Genomic DNA, 24753 nt, shown 5'->3' on the forward strand with positions numbered 1-24753 from the left:
TTTTAACCTTAATTTACCTCCTGAGATCGATCCAGGCTCCCAATTTAAATTGCTTACTGAGGAATGTCGTTCTCGTAATTTTAATTCTACTAATGCTGAATGTCTTAACGGAATTTTTATACCATGCTGTCACAGAAAGCTCCTTGGTAATGCTAATCTTTTACTAGGTCAAACATATAAGCGAAGTTACTCAATCTGGTTTTCGTTCCTTAGGGGACATGTAGGGAGCAGAGAAAGATGTATGTAATCAGCGAAAAATGATTTTAAATTTTGATGCAATGATTTCCGTAAGCACTTGGCAGCTGTAAGCAATGATTAGTCGTGACAGGATGTGATTAAGGGCGTTATGAAATAGGTGGAAAGTTTCCGCGGAAATGAATCAATATAGTAGCGACTCAGTGTCAAGTTGGTTTTTACTAGCTATCTTGCCTTTATAGAATTTCTGAACTAGCCGAAGGCTTTGAGGAACTTGGCAGAAGTGGATGGTATTAGACCACAAGGAAGCTTCCATATATCTGCTTTTGCTACATTTTTCGGTAATATATCTGGAATTAAATTGTAGTTTAAGATAGTCTAGGTTGGCATTTAACGAAAAAGTCCAAAAGTTAAGATTACTGTTATATCCTATAGGTAGACACGATTTTGTGGTAAATAAGAATTCGTAATATGCGTAAAGCGGAATAAAAATTAAATGTAAGAACACTGGCAATTACAAGAGCTCATGCATGACTAGACAATATTTGAGTTCTAAAAAATAAAATTAACAATTGTACGCGAAATTTTTGTACTTTTCTCTGAAGCCATTAGACCAAAGGGAGGTGAGAGATATATCAAATCTATAAATCGCATTGAGCGTTAAAAAAAATCATGTATGCGTAGTTTGAGTAAAACTAATTCTGTAAACAAAGATGATAGCTGTACGATATCCAAATAACCATACTACGAGCTGGTATGACGACAGTGCACATATCCCACGGAAATGCAAACTTTGGAGGCGGTGTGTGTTAAATCATTCGGCGATTCTCCGAAACCACTCCACTCGTCAGATCAACTTGTGCAAGGTCGAGATTGTGTTACACGACGTTCTGCCTTTGAAGTGTCGGACCACGAACAGACATTAGACACGTCCATAACTTAATCTCATTCAACTGGCGGTGCCACACCAAGCAAATTGAGAAAACTGAGTATCGTATGATTCATTCTCACCGCAGCCGCTAGTTCTATGTGCAGTACGGTGTTGCCCTCCGTTACGCATCTCACTTATTTCAGTGAGTATTCTAAAACTCAGTTTGTTACCAGACCTGAGAGAAAAAAGCAGTGGTCATACTTAAATGCACCTCCTAGAACATGGACCGTAATATTATAATCTTTACACTGAAGATTTATAATCATGTCTGCACAAACGAACGTCTGGGGAAAAATTATGCGTAGCCGTCAAATAGTCTCTAATTTTGTCGCTAATATATATTAAAGAAAAAAAAAAAAATGCCCTTTTCGGGCAAAGGGATTAAAACAGCTGCTCTACAGATACCACCATACTTCTCTATATACAGGGTCTCAAGTCACCTGACAGGGCAACATCAGTTACAACAAGAGGGAAAAGTCTCAATGTTTTCAATCTAGTTTTTTTTTTTCTTCGGACTAGCCGTACTCTGTGTGCCCAATGTTAAATGAAGACGTTGCCATACACCTGGACCGATAGCATGAAGTTAGTGTCTTACGCCATCATGTCAATGGCCAGCCCCTATTACAAACTAACTTCATTCACTTATGGTGTGGGTCCAGGTAAGTGGCAACGTTGCATTTTCATTTAACATTGGGCGCACAAAGAGTGTACAGCCCAAGCAGCTTGTCCGATTAAAAAAAAAAAAAAAAAACAATCCTTCGTTTTAGACAAAACATTTGGAAACTGTTTTTACTCTTGACATTTTGTTGTAACTGATAAGTTACCCTATGTTAGGTGACTTTTGAGACACCCTGTGTAATTCGAGTATTAACTTCTATAGAACAAACCTATTCGGGAAGACAAGTTCAGTCACAATCTAGCATGACATACGACCCTGTATTTTCGTATCAGTCTTGGCATGTTGAGTGTTGTAATTATACATTTCTTTTGCATTTCACATTTGTTTCTCCATTCTTCCTTAGTTGCACAAAGAGCGACTAGCTGGTGAGGGATGGATTTCTTGAACAGATTAGCGCCGTTGCAGCTCCGGAACTGATCTCCATTGCAGTTTGTGCTTGTGAACTCGGTGGTGATAGTCTCACTATATGAGGCTGCATAACGTGCTCAGTCAGAAAATATTTTCTACCTAGGATTGTGAGCTATACAACATACCCAGAAACCCCACAGATGTGTAAACTGTTCATGAAGTAAGCAACAGGCCAATGATTTGTCTTCCTCTTACATGAGTATGTTTGAATCGTTTGATCTAACCTATCGATACCACTTAGTTTCATTTAGTACAGAATACTTTTGGTTTCTTTGCTTTCTCCACCACAATATCGTTGGAGTAGTGCATACTGCTAAGGAGAATGGCTGTTTTACCCCTTGCAGCAATATACGAAACTAAGGTAAAATTATGAAAACCCAGACGAAGATTCAATTTATCTAGATTTGTTAGGTTGGGATTCAAAAGAAATGAAGGCCTTGTTCTTTCATACTGTTCTTACTGATTTGAGCTCATTGCACAACAAAATTCTACCCAATTGTAAACCAGTTAGAAAAGTTCTGTTAGGTGCAACAGTACCGATGTGCCTAAATTCGTTGGTTATCCTCTTTTCCGAAAATAAGGGAAACCTCTCAACGGGTGTTTTTTGGTAACCCAGAATAAAAGGAGCACTTGGAATCCTGTTCATGATAACGTAAAATATTGGAGGTCCGTATTTGGGATTCCATAAAGCAACTGTGTGATTGTTATTCAAATGACCGGTTATTACAAGAAGTCCAAAGAATGCACTCGTTTCCACTTCATCTTTACAACGTAAAACCTTTTGGGTTCTTGCTTGGTATACTTCACAAACACCGTGTACGTGGGTTTTCTCGGGGTTCTCCCGTTTCCTCCCACTCTTCATTCCACCATTTTCATTCATTACTCATCATCACCGTCTCCTTTAGCCTAACCGGCATAACCGTGGGACGTAAAACTTAGAGATTTCATTTTTTGGTATACTTCACGTTGTCACTTGCAGTTTTTATTACGTTGCTGGCCCCTAAACTTGGAAGTTGGTGGAGGATTTTTTTTTTTTTTTTTTTTTTTCCTACTTCTGAGAAAAAGAAGCTATGAACGGGAATATGTGCACTCCACCAACGATATGACTACAATCGCTATGTACGCTTAGTCTTCGTCGCTAGTTTCAAGTTCGGGATCTCACACTGTCTGAGAAGGACTCTGCAGATTCATTAGCTTGTTCTAATTGCAGACGAGCACATGAGCGTTGATATGTCACGGTTCACTGAAAAAAAAAGAAACTACGATCAAGCAGACCAACGTACTCTTTTTTTTTTTTTTTTTATTCAGTATAAACAATGGGATGTATTGAATAGCTTATTGGTAGTATTTATGCTGTATATCGAATGTCTGTCAAAGAATATCTAAATTACAAACATACCCATTAGATTCACCTAAAGCTGGTTTGATGGCCATAAAGACTAAAATATAAGCGAAGAGTTGCAAATTCATGTTATATAAAAATCGTTACTGAAGAAAACGTAAGCACATTCATTGATGTGGCATACAGAGAACATTTCATGAGAAGAGAGAGAGAGAGAAAAAAAAAAGTGCAATGGACTTACGTACTTCGAGCTTTCTAGGGTTAAGAACAATACTTACTTCATCTACTCCTGTTGATCAGTATTACGTTCTTGGCAAGCAACTATGCATAGAGAAGAAAAAAAAGTGGAATATGAATCACTTATAGTGCGTTCGGTGATCTTGCACCGAGAATCAAACGCGATACGTCAGTATCAAATAAAGCGAGGAGGGATGATATAGATATTCTCCGCTCCAAAATTTCATTTCCACAAATTATTAATAAACTACGTTAATTGGTGATCCAAGATTACAAATCCTAGTAAGGAAAACGTACACCAGGTTATAAATATAGCTTTATTGCAACAACTAGGGACTATTGTAGTCTCGTGTTTTTTGAATGAGAGACTAAAATGTATCTTTGTTCGAAAATAAAAATGGATTTTATCGTTTAATGTATTTCGAATAAGAATGCATCATTAATAAATCGTCTTTGTTTTAAGCGCAATAATTTGAATTTTGAAGTGTCAAGAATTGGGATGGTAAGTAATATTTTGAGTAGTTCTGGGCACACTTCTGGAAGTTTCCTTGTGTATACGTTCCTTCTTATTAATATATCTCTGACCTGAGGGAGAGAGAGAGAAACCTACGTATTTCGTATTTTCCACCCCGGAAGATGAATTCATTTTAATTTAAATGAATACAATAACGAGGCATCAGTACTGTTTTTCCTCACATTACGAGGGTGGATTGATAAGTTCTCAGCCTCACCAAGAAAACAAGTAGATATTTAGCGAAGCTTGGGTTTTTATTCAACATATTCCCCTTGTAGTGCAATGCACTTTTCACATCGCTGCTGCAGTGCTTGGAGACCAGACAAATGGAAGTCGGATGAATGGTCTGCAAACCAGGCTCCTGTTTGAGAAATGACGTCATCGGTACCATTGAAATTCATTCACTTTAAAAACATTTTCAATTTAGGAAAGAAAAGTCTGATGGAGCCAACTCAGGCGAATAAGGTGAATGTTCCTGTATTTGAAAACGTAGGTCCTCCAATTTTTGCAATGTCAGACGCCTTGTGTAAGGGCGCATTGTCCTGGAGGAAGATTATCCCTTTTGACAGCTTTCTACGTCTCTTCTCCTTTAGTGCTGCTTTCATTTCGTCCAGAAGAGATGTATAATAAGTTGCATTGCTGGTTTCAGCCAATTTCAGATATTCTAGCAATAAACTTCCTTCACAACCCAGAAGAACGTAGCAAGGACCTTAACAGAGGAGCGCTGTGTCCTAGTCTTCTTCGGACGTGGAGAACGGCTGTGGCACTGTTCTGCCAATTGCTGTTATATAACCAGGTTTCGTCTACTGTTACCAGACGTAGCAAAAAAAAAAAAAAAAAAAAAATAACCTTATCCGCTTCAATTTGGGACGGAACTACCTCACTTGCCTCCACCCGTTCACGCTTCTGATCTGCGTTCAAAAGTTTCGGAATCCATTTTGCCGCGACCTTCCTCATACCCAAGTCTTCATGGATAAATTTCCACACCCGTTCACGACTAATACCCAAAGTGTCCTCTATCTGTTTGAGCGGGATTCGGCGATTACCGAGAATCATCCACTGAATGGCGTCAATCATCTCGGGAGGGGTCCCTGAAATTGGTCTGCCATACCTTGGATCATCATTCAGACCAAACTGCCCACGTTTGAAGTTCACTGCCCAATTCTTCACAGTGGCATACGATGGTGCCTTGGCCCCCAATGTCGTGACAAGATCGTTGTGGATCTCCTTCGGCGAGAGTCTCCTTCGAAGAGATACTTGATAAATGCACGGTGTTCAAATCTACTAATTTCTGGGGCGTGGGCTGACATCCTCACTTTGGGCCTGAAAAAAATTAAAATTGGTTTAGTCAAACCAAATTTTGTACAGTAGCTTCACAAATTATAAGCCTCATAAGCGCATATAACTTTTATATCTAGCTTTGTTTGGACCTGGGTAGGCTGAGAACTTATCAACCTACCCTCGTATTGTTTCAAAGTATGTCCATCGTGAATAGAAGAGAATTTCATGCCGCTTCGATCTATTAGTCTCTAAAATCGTACGTCACATAAATCATTGTAAGCACATGCCTATTAGTGCCTCTCTAGAAGTCGGGAAACAGCAACTTCACAAGTAACGATTAGCATTTGACATGAAAATAGCTGAAAACTAAATTGAGTGCGGTTTTGCGCTCTAACTCGCGTATATTTCGAGCTAAACTGGATTCATCGTTTTGAAATTAAGTCTTTTACCCACTTACCATATTTCGGTCTCTCTCTCTCTCTCTTTTTTTTTTTTTTTTTTTTTTTTTTTTTTTTTTCTAATTTGCCTTTGTGAGCCCAAGTTCAATGACCCATGCGTAAATACGGTCCTGGGTTAGTACTAGGGATGGTCAAAACCGGTTTTTATAAAACCCGGAAACGTTTCTAGAAAAACCGAAATCCGAAAAACGACATTTCGGTTTTCAAAAACTTTTTTTAAAACCGAAACCGGTGTCGTTTTTTTCCAAAACCGGTCTAGTTTTCGCGGAAACCAGTTTCGATTTTTTTCACCGGGAACGGTTTCGGTGAGAACTTTTGGAAAACACATGGTACTATTTCTGTAGAAACGGAATCGGTTTCCGGAGAACAACGAAACACTATTCTGGTCAGAAATAGAACCAATTAAAAAAACGGAACAGGTTTTGAAGAAAACCGGATCCGGTGAAAACCGGTTTTTGAAAGTTTTCAAAAACCTGTTTCGATTTTTCGAAAAAAATGTTTTTGTGCCCACCACTAGTTAGTACATCGGCTATCTCTCGCCGTTATTACTGGCTATCTAGGCAATAGTTCGATGCTTCTTTGTATCAGGTAGCTGTCCAATTGTACTCACGATACTAGATAGACGCTGCGTTACCAGCACACTAGAGTTTGCGAACTGTCACCGTCTTCACTCTGACACTGCTTGACCTCACTGATCTCACAAGAAGCTGTATTCGAGTGAGCTGGTGGCTCTTTACAACATATTATCCAATCAAGTTTTTAGAATACCTGAGTTACATCACGTGTATTTGTTTACATTAAACTTTTGAATGTTTGGATTTTCGAATAAGCGCCTGCTTCGAATATTTGTTATGTCTGCCCTTTGCATTGCCTCTCTTACTGCTTAAATATAATCGCAATGATTGAAAAGTGCTCCGAACTTTATACTTCGGGTTTATTTTCCGTAAATATTTTACTGTTACGACTCCCTCGTAGCCAAGTGGGAAGTGTTTTTATCTTTGATTCTTGGGGAACTCATATGGTTTATTTACTACGTTTCGAATCGTCACGCTGGGTGCTCATGTAGTTCGGATTCCGTGCTGCTAAGCTGTAGGTCCACATCTCAACCTTGCTGCTGCAAGGGACGCTAAACTGAAAATCAAATCGAAATGTCACGCTCGTAAGGATCTTGGAACATTTTGTTGGTATCTAGCCAGGCGCGGAGCAATGTAGGTAACGTGTTTAATAAGAGGTGTCTATCCTACATTTTAGTATGCTTCTTTTTCTCGTAAAGATATCAGTTTGCTGGCTTCTGTTGATAAAGGAGATATGTGGAGATTTTATATCGTATAAGTGAATTTATTACAAACTCAGTGAGTAAAGTTGCCGGCTGATATTGTTATTCAGAATCTCAAATTACCATTTGGTCTAATCAAGATAATAATAATAATAATAATAATAATAATAATAATAATAATAATAATAATAATAATTCCTTTTTACTCTGGAAGGTATATTTGTAATTAGCGTCTCTGTAGTATTCAAGTGCTCTAGTCATGTAAGAATCATATTTTGGTGTGGCATACTATTATCAAAAATTAAGATCTATTTGTGATTTGAAAAAGTCTAATTTATTCTCAGCTACGTCCAAAATAAAATATATTATTGATATTTTGCGTAAGTACATAGGAAGAGTTGATCAGAGAATTTTTATGATTGTAAAATTGATATAATAATGATACTAAATAATATAAAATTCTTACCTTCCTGCATCAGAGCTGGTTGACCATGAATAGTAAGAGTTGCAACTGGAGGTAGAACTCGAATCCAGAGAATCTCCAATGTCTGTTCCAAAAGAAAAATGTCATTTTTATCAAATAAACATTTCAAATCATTTTGCTCTCTGTTTCTTAAACCTAAAAGACTGAAGTTACATCGAGTTTTACTGTTGATACTGGGGAATATGGGTACTTGGTAGCAGGACCGCCTATAGATTTGATAAATCCCCAGATAATTTTTTGTGACCCCCCCCCCCCTTTCAACGTCAGTCAGCACTGTTGTCATCTCTGTTTTTATGAAAATAGTCAAGTAAGAAGTCAAAAGTTGCTAAATGTACAGTTTTTTAAAATTATAATTTTATTTAAGTTAATCTAGAAACTTGATTTTTATTGCTTTTGGAAGTTTCGAGTTTGAAAGAAAAAAAAAAAAAATCACGATTGAACAAAAATTTTATAAAAGATTTTTTCATCGATTCCCCTCTCCCTTTGCAGGTGGTACTTTGTGCTTAATCCTTCTTTGATCAGGATATTTTTAAACTGCTTGATTATTGCTATTGAATGCAATAGTATGTCGATGTAGATTTGAAATGCACGCAAGTTCGCAGTTAAGCAACTCTTGTTATGAAGGCTGTAGTTGGAATGATTTACACTCGAGTTGGTTTCCTCCCAACATGCAATCTATCCATGATCAAAACCTAAGAAACTAATAACTGCCGGATTAACTAGAAATATACATTACATAAATAAATGAACATAGAATTTCCGAAACCAGCAATAGGAATGTTGATGAAATCGTTAAAAAAAAAAAAAAAAAAAAAAAAAAAAAAAAAAAAAAAAAAAAAAAAAAAAACTTACAAGGAGATTTACGGAAGTGTCACTCACCGATTTCAATGAAACTTTGCACAATTGTAGAACACTGAAGAATAATCGACACGTATTTTTTGTTTTGGTAATGGTGAAGATTTAAGGGTGGGAACCACCCTTTGAACGTTAGGGTTGGTCTCTAAGTATAGACCAAAAACAACCATAATTTAGAAGAAAACGTATTGCCAGAGGGGGTTTTAGGACAGCTGATTCAGAATCTGACGTCAAAATTACAAAATTCAAAATGGTGGATCCAACACAATTACAATTACAAAATGTCTTCTACAATTACTACACAAAATTTGAAACCCTTTTCTGTACTCATTTTAATGGGATGCTTGATTAAAGTGAATCTCTGAATCTCTTACTATAGCGTTTACAGAGACACAAAACAGTAGAAAGTGCGGCACAGTCAATAAATCTATGACTCACAGCTACACCATACAGCCTTAATTTCTGAAAATGGTGTTCTGTTACCATCGTTGTTAATTATTTTGTAGTCAAAGAATGTAACATTTGGTCCTATAGTCCAAAAAACCCTGTTTTAATCTGAAAATGTCCTTGTGAAAGCATCAAATTCGGGAAAATTAACATCAGGTCTTGTGAGATTATGGTTTCAAGGGGTCTTTCTCCCAGCGTCTAATGCAAAGTCCATTTTGTTATTGGAGGCCACGATAATTCAGTGGTAGAGTGTTCACTTCTGGTGCATGGGGTCCTTGGTTCGATCCCTGCTCGAGCCTTGTGGTGGACACTGTGTGCGTGGGTTTCCTCGGGGTTCTCCCGTTTCCTCCCACTTTCTTCATTCTATCATTTCATGCATGTCTCATCATCACCATCTCATTTAGCCTATAATCGTGGGATGTAAAACTCAAATATTTTCATGTCATTTTATTTTTATTTTGTTACTAGATTCGTGGAATGGTCACAATTAATCAACTTTTCAACCTATTTTACGAACAAAAGAGCACCTCAAAATAGAAACCATTCAGCACTAACAATTGGTAGAATTCAGCCTTTCGAAGTGTTTCTCTTTAGGCCGTGGAAAAACTTCTTCAGACATTTTACTGATATTGCTGTCTACAACTATAACATAAATTTACATCTCCGTAATAATATAATTTAGATCCAAATCACTGATTCATAAGCAGTTTTCTTCTCCCAGATTTGCAAATCTTATTAGATATGCGTAATACAAAAACAGTTATTTGGAAGAAGATTGTGTTGCATTTTGCGATTTGTCAGTTATTGCTGTAATAAGGTGAGCTTGGTGTAAACAATGTTTATACATCGCTCTGCCAATATTTTTTTTTAACGAAATATTACTGTAAAGCGTTTTCTCAATAAATTCATAATTATAACAATTGAGGATATGTGAAGTTCTGACATAGTGAGAGGCGAGGGGACTCACTATACTAAGCACTCCGAATAGGGAAAGGTGCAGAGACTCACTTTAATCAAGCATTCCGTTTAAAAAAAAAAAAGTTTCAAATCAATAGAGGGATTTCAAATCGGACTGCAACCTTCTCGTAGTAGCCCCTGCCAACTATAGTTGTTCTTGGCTAAGTGCAGAGAATTTTAAACCAGAAGACATTTTGTAATTGTAATCACTATATTGGATCCACCATTTTTAATTTTGTAATTTTGACGTCAGATTCTGAATCATCTGTCCTAAAACGCCCCTGGAAGTATGCTTTCTTCTATATTAAATGATTGTTTTCTGTCTATGCTTGGAAACCACCCCTAACGTTCAAAGGGCGTTTTCTACCCTTAAATCTTCACCATTGAAAAAAAAAGTGTCGATTATTTTTCGATATTCTACAAGTATGCAAAATTTCATTCAAATCGATGAGTGACACTTCCGTAAGTTTCCTTGTTAGTGGCGCATTTCTTTCATTCCAGAATTAAAATAATAATAATAATAATAATAAATTCTTCTCGTAATAAAGTAAATATATTTTATTACTATTCAATCATACAATATCTAAGAACATACAAGGTGAAATATGTAATGATTTGGAACTTAAAAGAACAAAATAAAATAAAATTTTACTGTAAAAGATTGTATTTCGTTTTCATTCAGGAGTAACTTATCATATGCCTATCCATTATGAAATAGTATTTAATATCGCTTGAACCGTCATTTAATGGACAGTAATATATGGGTAAGAAAACACATCATTCTTGACAAATGTCGGAAGATCAATTTAGACCTCTCTATCCACTTAAAATAAACTCGCGTAATTTATTGCACCGCATTTTTCTTTTTTCTTCTTTTTTCTTTTCTTTTTTTACTCTTTCCTTGTACTACGCAATTTTATTCAAGTCTCTTATCTTGTAGTCTGCTTAGGATAAATTTTTCATATCTTTTCACGATGACAGGATAACATAATCAATTCCGATCCTGGTTCTTTATATTAAGTTCGTTAAAATATAAAGTATGCATATTTACGTACTTACGAAAATGAAAAATGACATTATTATTTATCTTCATATTTCATGTTACAAGTAGTATGTGTAAATCACTTACGAGAAATCAAACTAATAATAGATATAATCTGCAAGCTAATAGTGTATATTTTTATAATACAATACCTTTAAGAAACATAACACACTTTTTAGCGTCACAGAAACGAGTTTTTCTCGAAATTACGCATAAGAATTATTCTCAGGTATTTCATCTTCAGCTCGATATGATTTATCGACTAATGTATGTCTCTATCTTTGGATAACATTTTATTTAAACAAACATTAGAACTTAAGAGTTAATGATAATTTTGGGCTTAATCTCATTAACCGTACAGTGTGTAGTTTTGCTACAGTGAAATGAAATGAGTTCTTTAAGTTTTATGTCCCACGATTATGCTGGCTAGACTAAAGGAGACGGTGATGATGAGAAATGAATGAAATGGTGGAATGAAGAAAGTGAGATGAAATGGGAGAATCCCGAGAAAACCCACGCACACGGTGTTGGTCCACCACAAGGCTCACTTGGCGTGAGCTGGGATAGAACAAAGGACTTCATATACCTTAGATGAACGCTCTACAACTGAGGCATCCCGACATTGTATGTACTGTGTTGTTAATGTCACAATGAAGAGGGTATATTCTAGTATCAGTTTCACCTTAACCCTCGGAACTCAAAAGATAGGTAATTTTTGACCTTTTGTAGATTCTTCGTAAAAGAATGAGGTTGTTTTCTTAGATTAGACGCAACAACTATACAACTTTCAATATTTTAGATAGCACAACGTACATACTATACGTCTGGTAGGCCAGTCGATGTAAGTGGCGCCTATTCTGGAAAACAAAATAATTTGTTACGAGAAATGTACATGGATCAAAAATTGTCTCATCTTGGCGTTCCGAGGGTTAACACATGATTTAATTTTTGTATAAGAATAATGTATAGTTAAAAAAAAGAAAAAAAAAAAAAAAGATTTTCTCGGAAACTGCGCATGGGCTTTTATACTGACATATGTAATTTTATGATCAATGATACATATCGATCGGAACATGCCTTGATGTTGGATATTCTTTTACTTTTTTTTCTTTTCCCTTTAACGCTCAGCATGTAGAATTTCTATTTACCTATATTTCGTCCTCATACTTACTGTGGACGATGGACACTGCAAGTATGTGGGCGAAATATACCTAAGCATAAATGACACTAATCGTCAAAGTAAAGAAGAATTTTATTCTACAACAAAAATACTTATCTATGTGTTCCTACAGTGATGAGTATTTTATACTCTTAAAAGTTCTTATCTATATTTAGAGCCTAAATCTTAATGATTGTAACTTGAGGTGACCAAGGGCCAGAAGAGTCGCCTGTTACAAGTAAATCGGTATCGTGACTTTTCATCGCTTCATTCGTTCCATTCCGTAACGTTTAGGCATGACGCTGTATATGTATATAACTATACTGTTAAGTAGCAGATTGTATTTATTGCGTGTCTTTAAACAGTGACATACATACTACTTTATAAACAACGGCATGTAGTATTACGAGTCAATTTATTTCACTCAATAAAAATCAGTGCCATCTTCAATACCAAAAGTTAGTAAAGATTACAAGTTTGTCCAATCAGGAATTAGTAGAATCTTAAAAGTTAACTTTGGTGTGAAGGATTGATGGGTTTACCCTAATTGCCATCGTGTTTGCTGGTTTCCTTGACCGGAATGTGCTACTTTTTGTAATTCAATTAGCTCACCAATTGTTCTCACGCCGTACTGCCTACACCATCTTTTTCCTTCTCTGGTGCATGGGTTCTTGGTTCGATCCCAGCTCACTCCAAGTGAACTTTGTTGTAGACAAACACCGTGTGCGTGGGTTTTTTCTTGGTGTTCATCCGTTTACTTATCCCTTTCTTTATTCCACCATTTTCATTCATTTCTCATCATCATCGTCTCCATTAGCCTCGCCGGCTTCATTTCATTTTTTTCCCCTAATAGTTATGAAAAAAAAAGTGACGACCAAAACTCACGCTGGTTGACTTTGGTGATCTCACTGGAATCGGTAGAGATCAGCGTGTGTCACTTCTTAAGAGACGCTTGTTGATTTTGAGGATCTCACTGAAACTTAGACAAGCGCATCATATCTTAAGAGACGTTGCTTGACGGGTGATCTCACTGGAACCGTTAGACAAGCGCGTCATTTCTTAACTGAGAAACTATTACGGAAAACTATACTTTCTGTAAGCTTTTGCAAAGTTTCTTCTGAGGGATCAGTACGTTGTTGACCTATTAATAGCAGCAACTTATATAGTGTATCGTCCAACATACAGTATGAGTGTTTCGCCGAATCTATAATGTACAAGTTTTTAAGTGAGCGTAAATTTGTAATAAAATTCTGTTGTGTTCCGTTAAATTAATCATAATATAAATTACTTTTATTTTTAAATATCTTGGAGTTATCAAGAGGGACATTAGTTATTGCTCGAAGTGTATTGACTTGAAATGTTACATATTGTTGTTGAAAAGACCATAAAGTAAGATTCATTTGATTTTTTTACTAACTTTCATCGTTTAGACTCCTCTGTGTGTAATGTATTGAGCTATAATAATAAATGCAGGAGCTGATTGAAAAATTAAAAAATATATATATATATAAATAAATAAATAAAAATAAAAACGTTGATTTCGGCAAAGTTAAAAACATTCTTTAAGTAGAAAGGAAAATCAGCTTCGTTGTGACAGTCGACAATAATATATGGTAATGATAACGATAATAATAATAATCAAAATTCTTTTTGTCGAGCCTATAAATCTAATATTGAGTGTATTTACAAGCAGTATATTTTAAAATTCATACCAATGTGCATGCAGAGCAAGTAAATAATAATAAAATAAAGCACGGAGGGGAGGAAGGAGGAAGCTTGATTTTTATCTTCCGTTCAGAGAAAGTTTCCTACTTTTTCCTTCGCCATTTTGCAAATATCAAAACGTTCGAAACCGCTTATACATACAATTCAAATATTTGTAAATCTAAATGTAAAAGTCGAATTTCTAGTTGAATATTTAAGTACATACCAATTGCTTGTTTTTCCTTCTGTAGTCTACCCAGCTCAATCCAAAAATCTTCAAAAGTCACTTCTCTTTGAAGCAGTTTCCGTAAATCAGAGACAACTTCTACCGCCTCTTGCCAGGTTAAAGGAAATCCTAGATGCTTATCTGTTTCCTTGTTTAAAAGATACATAAAAAATATCATAAAAAAAGTTCTTTGAACGGTTTTCTTCGTTACATTGATGCGCACATGAACTTAAAGTGCTAGAAGACATTAGACAGATAAGATATTCAACATAGAAGGTGTCACGGAAGTTTTGAATCCATTAGTTTTTGTCTATTAGTAAAGCACCTTATATGTTCGTACTATAGCAGAATATAAGGAACTTACAGACGGGTGATTATGTGTGAATTGGTATGTGGACGTAATTTGCCACGACAGAAACGATTTCGAAAAACTACGCTTTCTATATAACCTTTTCCAAAGCTTCCAGGAAGAGATCACTAATTGTTATGTGTATGCTTCCAGAGCAGCTGATAATAATTTCTTGTATAGAATATCAGGGCGGCAAGGAAAGAAATCAATAGCTGTGAGATTGGCGATCTGGGAGACAGGCCAGTGTTACTGTTGACATCAGACATCACATGATTAAATAATAATAATAATAATAATAATAATAATAATAATAATAATAATAATAATAATAATAATAAATCTGGGTTTACCTTATACCGTAGTATCACAAGTTGTTCCATCTTAGATACAGTTCTCGTTATTTTTCAGATCCAGGATTAGCAGCGTTATTTAGACTCTTTTAACGTCAAAAGATACATACAAAGTGTCATACAGAACAGCGTACAAAATATCATGCATTGACAGATACAGAATTTGTTAGTAATTATAACAATACGAAGTACATACCACATAAAATACGAAGTAGATAATACAGTAGTAATACATGTGCAATGCAGTGTTAATACATAGCATTTGCATTGTTTATTATTTACAATTGTAATTGTTAGGATTCCAAAATATATTACGAAAATATGTGCTTTTAGGAAGGGTACATTAACTAGGTCACTGTTTTTTTTCTTTCTTCTTCAAAGTGCGCTGACAAAAAGTCTTCAATAAAATATAAAGAATTTTCCACAATACAACTCTTCAAAATTTCGGTCAGACGTAATATTCTTTATATGTTGTTAAATAATATTATATCAATATGGTTTGATCATAGTGAATATAGTTGTTTGATGTCTCACTATATGAAAATTTTCATTTTGTCTCGTAAAATAAGTATTATATCATTGTTTAGTAAATGTTCATGTTTCTTTGGCAGTTCACAGTACTACTTGAAAATAAATTCGAAGGATCGTCAAAGGATTTAATGTTTGAAACAGCTTTCAACAAGAAGTTTGCCTAGGAACTTTACAGTTATATAACTAATTATTCTCTTGGACCAGAAATATTTTTGTTAATTTAGTTAACGTCTCACATCACCTTATACCATTTTAGTAAAGAAATGAGACATGCGATAATAGAATGATATACGATATAATAGAACGAATAGCATTCTTATTTAATACGGAAATTAGGTAGCGTATGAGGCAATTTATATTGTAAATTCACTATTCTTCAAATTAAATTTACAAATTTACTGTAAATTTGTAAATTTAGTGTTCTTCCTATGTGACTTTATCAATACAAATATCCATTTTTTAAACTTTGAGTTCAGATGAACAAACATTTATAGTTATTTCTGGCAACTTAAGTGAAGTTGAAATTCATACATTCTGTCTTTTTGACATTTAATTTCAGTTTGTTTTGAGAAAGCTGTCTTTTAATTGTGTTGGTATTTTTATTTTTACTTCTTTATTGTATCAGATTCACTCTACAGACAATTATACTTGCGTTATTTGCACTGAGAATAGTCATGCTATGTGTTACTATTTGTATATGTCCCCAGAAACATGTTCAACGTGTGGGGACAACCAATCACATTGATGGGTATTACATCCTTGCTTTTTTAAATTTATTTAAAGCACATAAGATGGGTGATTGTTCGCGTGATTGAAAGTGACAATTACAAATCCACTCAGATGGAAGTGAGTCGTACCGGTCATTAGTGATATATCACGAGAAACTTTGGAAGTGGTTATAAAAAGTGAGAAGTTTTTGAATTTTTTTTACATAAATTATGTACACATGCCCAATGTTGTTTCACATATAATTTTTCATCTGTAGGCTCTCATATCTGGTAAACGTTAAGTCCTTACTAATAAACAAAGTATCATCTCAATGGATGAATTCAGAGACTCCTTGCATTTATTTATTTATTCATAAGAAGTAAATGTCTGGTTATGCTGCATTTGTGTTCTTGGGCCCCTCATGTTCTGGCTTGGGCGCAATCTCTGGGATACTTCACCCTCACACTACAGCTCAAGCATATATACTATAATTTTGTAATTTGTATTTAACAATTCATAAAGTTATAACATTTATTAATAATACCAACATGTACCCAAAATCCCACTGTCTTTCCTTCGTAACACTTTAGAGCAGAGGTTCCCGTTTAGCTGAAGACAAAAATTACCACCAAAACACTTGTACTTCTAGTGATAATTCTTTAGTGGTGCAGTGTTTTCGTGCCATAAAAATATAAGTTAGAGCACTCGTTAATATATATATATATATATATATATATATATATATATATATATATATATATATATCTATATCTATATCTATCTATCTATCTATCTATCTATCTATCTATATATATATATATATATATATATATATATATATATATATATATATATATATATATTAATACAGTAAAACCTGTCTTCAACGGACCCTTTATTAAACGGAAAACTGTCTTAAACGGAAATATTTCACGGTCCCATGAATTTTGGAGAACAAAACGTGTAAAAAGTCCCTTCATTAAGCGGAAACTGTGTTACGCGGATAACGGAAAGAAAAACAAACATTTAAAGGAAAATTCTGAGTTCCGGACTACAGCCTTTAGAAGATGTTTAGACATTTTGTGAGACATATACATTACACTATATGCGATAAAATGTTCGTTCTTTTGTTAAATATTTCTGGACAGTGTTGACTTTCCCCAACCACTACTCATATTCACCCCCACCCCCGCAACTTAATCAAGAATCATACGGAATGTCGGAAAGAAGAAAACGAGACAGAGGAAGAAGAGGAATACGATACCGAATTCGAAGAAGAGTGTAGAATAAATACATATCAAGATGCTCTCAGAAGTTTAAAGGAACTGAAAAATTTGCCTTACGAAAAAAATATTCTGATTCACTTAGTATAATTTCTCAGGTTAAAGTGTATGCGGAAAGTCAAGCAGCCAAGTAGCAACGTACACAGAAAACCCTGCTTGGCTATTAGAAAAAAAAGAAAACGTGTGCATAGCAAATTTTGTATTCATTTTAATTTTTTGTGTATTTATTCGTAGAAGAAAGAAGTACTGTAATCGAACAATGAACGTACAGCAATATAAATGGGCATACTGAGAAAATATAAGCATGTATTTAAAAAAAGAAAGGAAAAAAGGAAAGGTCTACCTCCACTAAGCGGAAACCTGACTTTAACGGAAATTTTTGCAAGTCCCGCTCGATTCCGCTAAAGACAAGTTTCACTGTATATTATTTATTTATTTTTTTAAATAAAGACAGGAGTTGGCTATCTTGAAGAAATATTTTTTTCTGAAATCTACAACTCTTGATGCTTCTGTGAGAAAATTTTCACGCAGCTATGTTAGATCTTGAGTTATAAAATTTTCAATTTAGAGTGCAGTCTCAAGGCAGAATCTCGGAAGCTGTGTATATGTGCTATTATCCCAAACTTTGATCGCCTCTAACTCAAAACCTATTTGGTCTAAGGAGGAAAGACTTTATACAGGTTATGACCCTGTACTATAACAAGTGATAGTTTCATGAAAATATGAGATGGGGGTTAAGAAAGAAATGTTGGATGATTTGACATGGAATGATCCATATTTTGCATCTTGGGTTGATTAGTGTATTTTTTTTTAAAACAAATGTTTTTGCAGCTATGAAATATTAATAAAATAAAAATTGTCCTGAATATGCAACATAAATTTTTGGTTGCTTATGTTGTAACTTTCAACAGACTTAACTAGGACAGTTAGAGCTTATTAGTGAGTTCTAGAGAATAAAATAAATGAATCTTTTATCTTATAGAACATTTGAAATTCGTATGATTTCAACATTTAGTCATTATCTTAAATAATAAATATTCATAAAACATTCGTCACAAGAGAAAAGGTGACCTTGTAACAGAATCTACATGTTAAATACGCAGAGAAAGAAAACTTCCTTTTCAGACTTCCAAACTATGCTATACATAAGTGTCGGAAGTCTTCTAGAACGGCTTTGTTCGTCCTTCCGTCCGTCTGTCGTTAAGTATCAACAAAAACAGTAAGAGTTATCAAAATGTGGTTCTTTTTTGCACGTCAATTCAGCGTCTACTCCGACAACTATACAAAGCGGTAGTGGTTCAAATTAGTCATTTCAGTTTAAACGTTTATCGCCATAAAACAATAGCGGTAAGAGAGAGGCAGAAGTGGTTTTTCGCAAACGATTCAACGTATCAAGACAACGTTTCATAACTATCCCGAGTACTTTTCTAAAACTAGAAATGGTTGAAATTCACTACTCCCGGTTTCAATACTGATTTTCATAAAGGAAAAATGGTAAGAGATAATAAGATGCAGTCTTTTTTGCAATCGATTCAGCTTTCTAAGAGTATGTTCTATCTCCTATTTGAAGCATTTATTCAATCGGAAAGTGATTCAGATTACCCATTTTCGGTTTCAACGTTTATCGCCATAGAACGAAAACGGTAACAGTGAGAAGTTTATTTTATTTTATTTTATTTATTTATTTATTTATTTATTTATTTATTTATTTATTTATTTATTTATTTATTTACTGGTAAACGATTCAGAGTCTCAAGGCAACGTACAATGACTGTCCTAAACGCTCTACCAAGACTGGAAGTGGTTGAAATTTAAACAAATAAAAGGTGAGAAGGTGAGAGATATCGACATTTTTTTTTTTTTTTTTTCAATTGATTCAGCATTCCAGGAATAGGTTCTATATCCTTCGCTAACCCTATATTCAAACCAGAAGTAGTTAAAATAAACCATTTCCATTGTCAACATTATCGCCATAGAACAAAATGGTATTAGATAGGTACAAACGATTTCTGCAAACGATTCAGTGTCTCAAGAGAATATATCATCACGACCCGAATAGTCTATCAAAACCGAAAGTTGGTTGCAATTTACTATTCCTTCCGATTTTAATATCGATTTCCACAGAGCAAAACCGGTAAGAAATATTAAGATGCAGGTTTTTGCAGTTGATTAAACTTTCTAAGAGTAGGTTCTGTCTCCTCTCTGAACCATCTATTCAATGTGGTAGTTGTTCAAATTAACTGTTTCCGGTTTCAAACTGTATCGCCATAGAACAAAAAACAGTAAGGCATAGTAAGTAATGGCTTTCTGGTATGGATTCGGCGTCCGAGGAATAGATTCCATCTTTGATCTTACTAATATATTGCAACCAGTAGTTATAGCTGTACTATTTGAAGTTGACTATTGAATAGCAAAGGTTTGGAAGTCTACCGTAGTTTCAGACTGTGAAACGAATCTCACTTGTTCTGGAATGATAATGATTTTTCATTAGCAGTCGTCTAGCTAAGAACTATTTTTTATTTTATTATCGAAAGCATATCAATAAATTCCTATAAATCCTAGCTAAAGCTATATTCAAAGTTATAGTATTACCAACCGATAATATATTCTACACAAATAGAACATTTGCTTTTGATAAGATATTTCATGTCTGCATAACTTTATTTTTTATACCGTTAATCTATCTTAATAGCTTCAGTTAACAGGTTGTATCTATGAAGATTGAAGTTCTAGGATTTTGTAGAGAAAGTATTCCAAACGAAGAAAAAAAGGGGGACGGAGGCATGAAATTAACATTATATTTGATAATAACAATAACTAAATGGAATCAACATTAAAATAAGAAATCAAATAACCTAGAGTTAAGAGAGTTTTTTTCTGATTACTTATATTGATATTTACTTACAGTAAAATAAATAAATAAATAAAGTGGAAAATTGTCTTGCTCTTAAATCACTATTTTCTTTCTAAAGCTTCCCTTTTCTAATGTAGGACTTAGATCAACGAGGAAACATTTCATTATATTGTTACCTTGACTTGACAGTCTATGAATCCTTGCCTTCCGAGAACGTTTTTGTTAACATATTTCTTCAGAATTTCCAAATATGGTGGCAACACTGGATGATGATTCTTCTTAACTTCAGCACGTTGTCGCATATTGATAGGGATTTTCTTTTCTTCTTTCTCATTTGTTACTCGAATTCGATTAAATATATCAGAAAATTCTAAATTCTTTGACATTGTTTCTCTTCGTAGATATTCTTTTTCACTTTGCTAGAATAAATGTAAAATGTTGATAAAGAAGAAAGTTGAAGATCTAAAGAAATAATTTTTTTTCTAAAAAAAAAAAAAAAAAAATTAGAAATCATTTAGAAATTTCAGATTTAAAAGAAATAGTTTCAATTATGGTCATTCTGTTTCAGAAAAATATCTGAACTTGACTGCTTATTTTTGAGCGACATGCAATTTCGTATAAAATATGTATTATTGTATGATATCAAGCTAGAAACCTAACTCTCTTGGAACTTGCGCAGAATCTAACAACTTTATCATTATGCTTGCTAATCAGTGGTGCCATTCAAATCTATTAACAACCGATGTTGTGATTAGTATGGTAACTTGCCTTAGTATTAATATTATTACTATATGATTCTATTACTATGTAACTTATTATATTATTAGAATTACAAACTATATTATGCATGTCGGAAATCTTACAGAACGGCTTCGCTTTGTCGTCTCTCATCTATTGATAGGTATAGAGCAAAAGTGGTAACAGATATCGAGATGCAATTTCTTGCAATCGATTCAGTGTCCCAGGTATAGGTACCATATCTTCCGTTAATACTTCACTCAAACCGGAAGTGGTTGAAATTAGGAATTAGCAATGGTAACTTCTGTGTGTGTATATCTGTAAAAGTAATTTTCATGGAAACTGTAATACATTTTATATTCTAACGAAAATAGCCAAAGAGGAATATCTGTCATTCCATCCCAGTTTTACTATCATAAGGTACTCTCCTGGCTAAAACCTAATTCTGAAGAGAATACTTGGAAATAATAAGATAATCAATATAGAATCGGTCACTAACAAATAGAACAAAATTTCTGGGTAAAAAATTCACATACAAATATTTCATTCAAATCTATGTTATAATATAAAAGAATAGGAATGATCCACTCACCAGCCTAGGTCATACGACTATCGGTAAAAATGTGAAATTTAGACAGAATGCATCATTTGTCACTAAAGAAAGGGTTTTTGCAAATACGTACACAGGGCCGGCGCGAGGGGGGTCGAGCCGTGCCATCGCTCAGGGCGGCAAGTCTGACGGGTGGCAAAATTTGAAAAAGAAAAGAATACAGGGGCGGCAAAATTTGAGAAAGAAAATAATAAATGGGAGGCATGTCAAAGTACCGCACAGGGCGGCAAAACTTATAGCGCCGCCCCTGTACATACACTAAGGAGAAGCTGCCAAGAATAAGAGTATCTCACGAATGTCTGAAGTTAGGAAAATGAAACTCGTTAAATAAAAGTTTTCATTAGAAATAACTGAATACATGTTTAAGCGTTTTTGAAATTCTGTACTTCAAGGGGGAGAAGAGAGCAGTTTTTATAATATTCATATTTTCGATTATTTATCCATAAAATTCCCACTGTCCAATTCTGTACATAAATAAATTCGAATTGGGTCGTTTTCGAAAACTTCTCTTCCAAAAGGAGAAGGGGGAGAGTATTTGTATAATGTCCAAACTTCCTCTTCTATGGTAATTAAATCTTATTTTATTTGTGTGAATAATGAGTACTTCTATTAGTTTTTGGATAAATTAGCAATATACTACGTTTTGTGAAACTCTAAAATTTATCCCCAGAGACTTGTTTCTTTGAGTTTAAGAGCTTGACTTACTAAAAATGATACAAAATTTACCACCTTTCTTCTGCTTGTTTTTCATAAGTGAAAGGAGATAATGAAATGAAACTTACCACAATCTTAGATAATGTTATTCTACAACAGAAAATATGAACCTAAAGAATTTTTAGTGTTACCATCCATAGAAATTACAGTGTTGCCAGAATAACATCTCCCCCAAAATCTAAGTTAAGGCAGCGTCTAGAGGAATGAACTCAACTGCATTTGATTACGTATCATGTTGGTTTGGTATTCTGTGAACTACTTTTTAAATAACATTATTGAATTATAATAACTGTGTATTAAAACTATTTTGCTTATTACAAACTAAATACAACTATTATTTAAAAAATATAAAGTTCACAGGATTCCAAGACAACATAATACGTAATCAAGCGCAGTTGAGTTCGTTCCTCTAGTCGCTACCTTAACTTAGATTTTGGGGGACATGTTATTCTGGTTACACTATAATTTCTATGGATGGCAACACTGAAAATTCTTCAGGTTCATATTTTCTGTTGTAGAATAACATTATCTATGATTGTGGTAAGTTGCATTTCACTATCTTCTTTCACTTACGAAAAACAGGCAAAAGAAAAAATAGTAAATTTTGTATTATTTTTAGTAAGTCATGCTCTTAAGGAACTATCGACGGTAAATATAAAAATATGTTACGTTTACCAGCAACTGGCGCAAGACATTTTCCTCCATTTCTGTTTTGTTGACTTTCTTCTTGAGGTAAGGCAGTACAACGTCTTTGTCATATTTTTTCTTGAAGTTCTCTCGCTTAGTTTTCCAGTCTTCAAAATCAGCTAAAAACGCTTGTAAATCTTGGGGCAATGGAGGCATGTATTCATCAACTTTTCTTTTCATCTGGTCAGATTCAGTTGGTACAAGTGTTTGCGGTGTCATAATTGTGAATTCTGGAACATCAGTCGACAAAGTATCGGTCATATTGTTAGTCTCAGTACTTCCAAAAGTTATTCTTGAAGGTGTGCTTTACATGTGGGTTTTTTCTTTCTTTTCTTGTCTCGAAATTGTTCTAATGTAAACTGTAACGAAGCACTATTAAGTTCATAAAAGTAGACTGTTCCATAAGTTGTAACTTCAAAACATATACTGAAGTATTTGGACCAATGTGAAACAAAAACTATTATGATTACACTATTTTTGTGGTTTCTAGGTTACGCTATTTTTTGTACAAGAAACTAAAGATTTTTTAAATATAGAAAATTGAAATTGGTCGAATTATTATTATTGAATAATTATAAGTAAAATATAGATCTTTCTTATTTCTTTTTAGTAAATGTAAAAGCGAGATGAAATAATGTTAGAGAACATAGTGTTTTAGATTTTAAAAGTAGCATAAATGAAATTGTAGGTAAACAACATTGTGTGTGGGGGTTTTCTCGGGGTTTTCCCGTTTCCTCCTATTCTATCAATTCTTCCATAAAACTTCACCTTCATTAATCACCTTCTTAGTCTTCTTTAGCCTAAAGGGCATACTGGTAAGATACTAACCTGGAAATTGTATTCTATTTTCAAAAGGAATGATACAGTCGACGTATTTTCTAAATTCTCTGTTTTCTGTGTTGATGGATTGTGGATTATGTTAGAAAATAATACCCTGTTCATCATCGATGCTATGAGATATGCATGCTTAAGATGGAGCTCGAATCACATGCATTTCCACTGAAAATTGAATCCTCACCAAAGAGGAAAACCTGAGGGAATTCTGTTACCTGTGTTTTCAATACAATTTTCTTAAAAGATGAAATCTTCTTATCTTAACAGTGATGGACAAATGGCGGCCAGCGAATACATAAATAAATAAACAATTAAATAATTTGAAAATGTGTGATTTAACCCTTTCTTAAATGCTATGATAACACAAAAAGTGTTGCTGGCCATGACAATATACTTGAATTGAGACTTTACTTTTAACTGTGAAAGTATTTTGTTTAACCGTTTGGTTGCCAAACCTATTCTGGAAGATAAGGCCCTTAATACCGAAATAATAATGTCCAGTAGCATATCACTGCACATTCTTACGCACATATATTGGGTCGATGCATAAGTTCGTGCGCTTTTCTTTTGAGTTGGCAACAATGCGGTGTGAAGCGATTGTTTATCGTTATTCCGTTGTTTTACCGTAGTTTGGAGTTTGTGTGTTGTGAAACACAGGGTTTTCTTGATTGTGAACGTATTATTGTATATATTTCAAACAAACTAATATGGAATGTCAAGTTGAGAAAAGTGATCATTTCCGTCACATTTTACTCTTCGAGTTTAAAAGAGGATCCAGTGCAGCAGAAGCTGCGAGAACAATTTGTGCAGTGTACGGGAATAAAGCAATTGCTGAAAGAACAGCACAGAAAAGCTTCTCTTGACCAATTGCTAACAGATTTCTTTCAATCAAAACCAAAA

General features: G+C 34.3%; 1 protein-coding gene across 1 annotated transcript in view; it reads right to left on the reverse strand.

The window, feature by feature from the left end:
- Positions 1 to 23491, reverse strand: part of LOC145680378 (uncharacterized) — a 25804-nt gene extending 2313 nt beyond the window's left edge. Inside the window, exons 1-4 of the mRNA XM_081750808.1 lie at positions 23008 to 23491; positions 20447 to 20689; positions 14196 to 14343; positions 7788 to 7869 (exon numbers count right to left, since the gene is read on the reverse strand). Of these exons, the coding sequence (XP_081606934.1) occupies positions 7788 to 7869; positions 14196 to 14343; positions 20447 to 20689; positions 23008 to 23280 (746 nt within the window). The 5' untranslated portion in view covers positions 23281 to 23491. The remainder of the gene's footprint in view (positions 1 to 7787; positions 7870 to 14195; positions 14344 to 20446; positions 20690 to 23007) is intronic.
- Between the last annotated feature and the right edge of the window lie 1262 nt (positions 23492 to 24753).

This window comes from Thermobia domestica, chromosome 3 (assembly GCF_964235325.1).
Source record: "Thermobia domestica chromosome 3, izTheDome1.hap1.1, whole genome shotgun sequence".
Lineage (NCBI taxonomy): Eukaryota > Metazoa > Arthropoda > Insecta > Zygentoma > Lepismatidae > Thermobia > Thermobia domestica.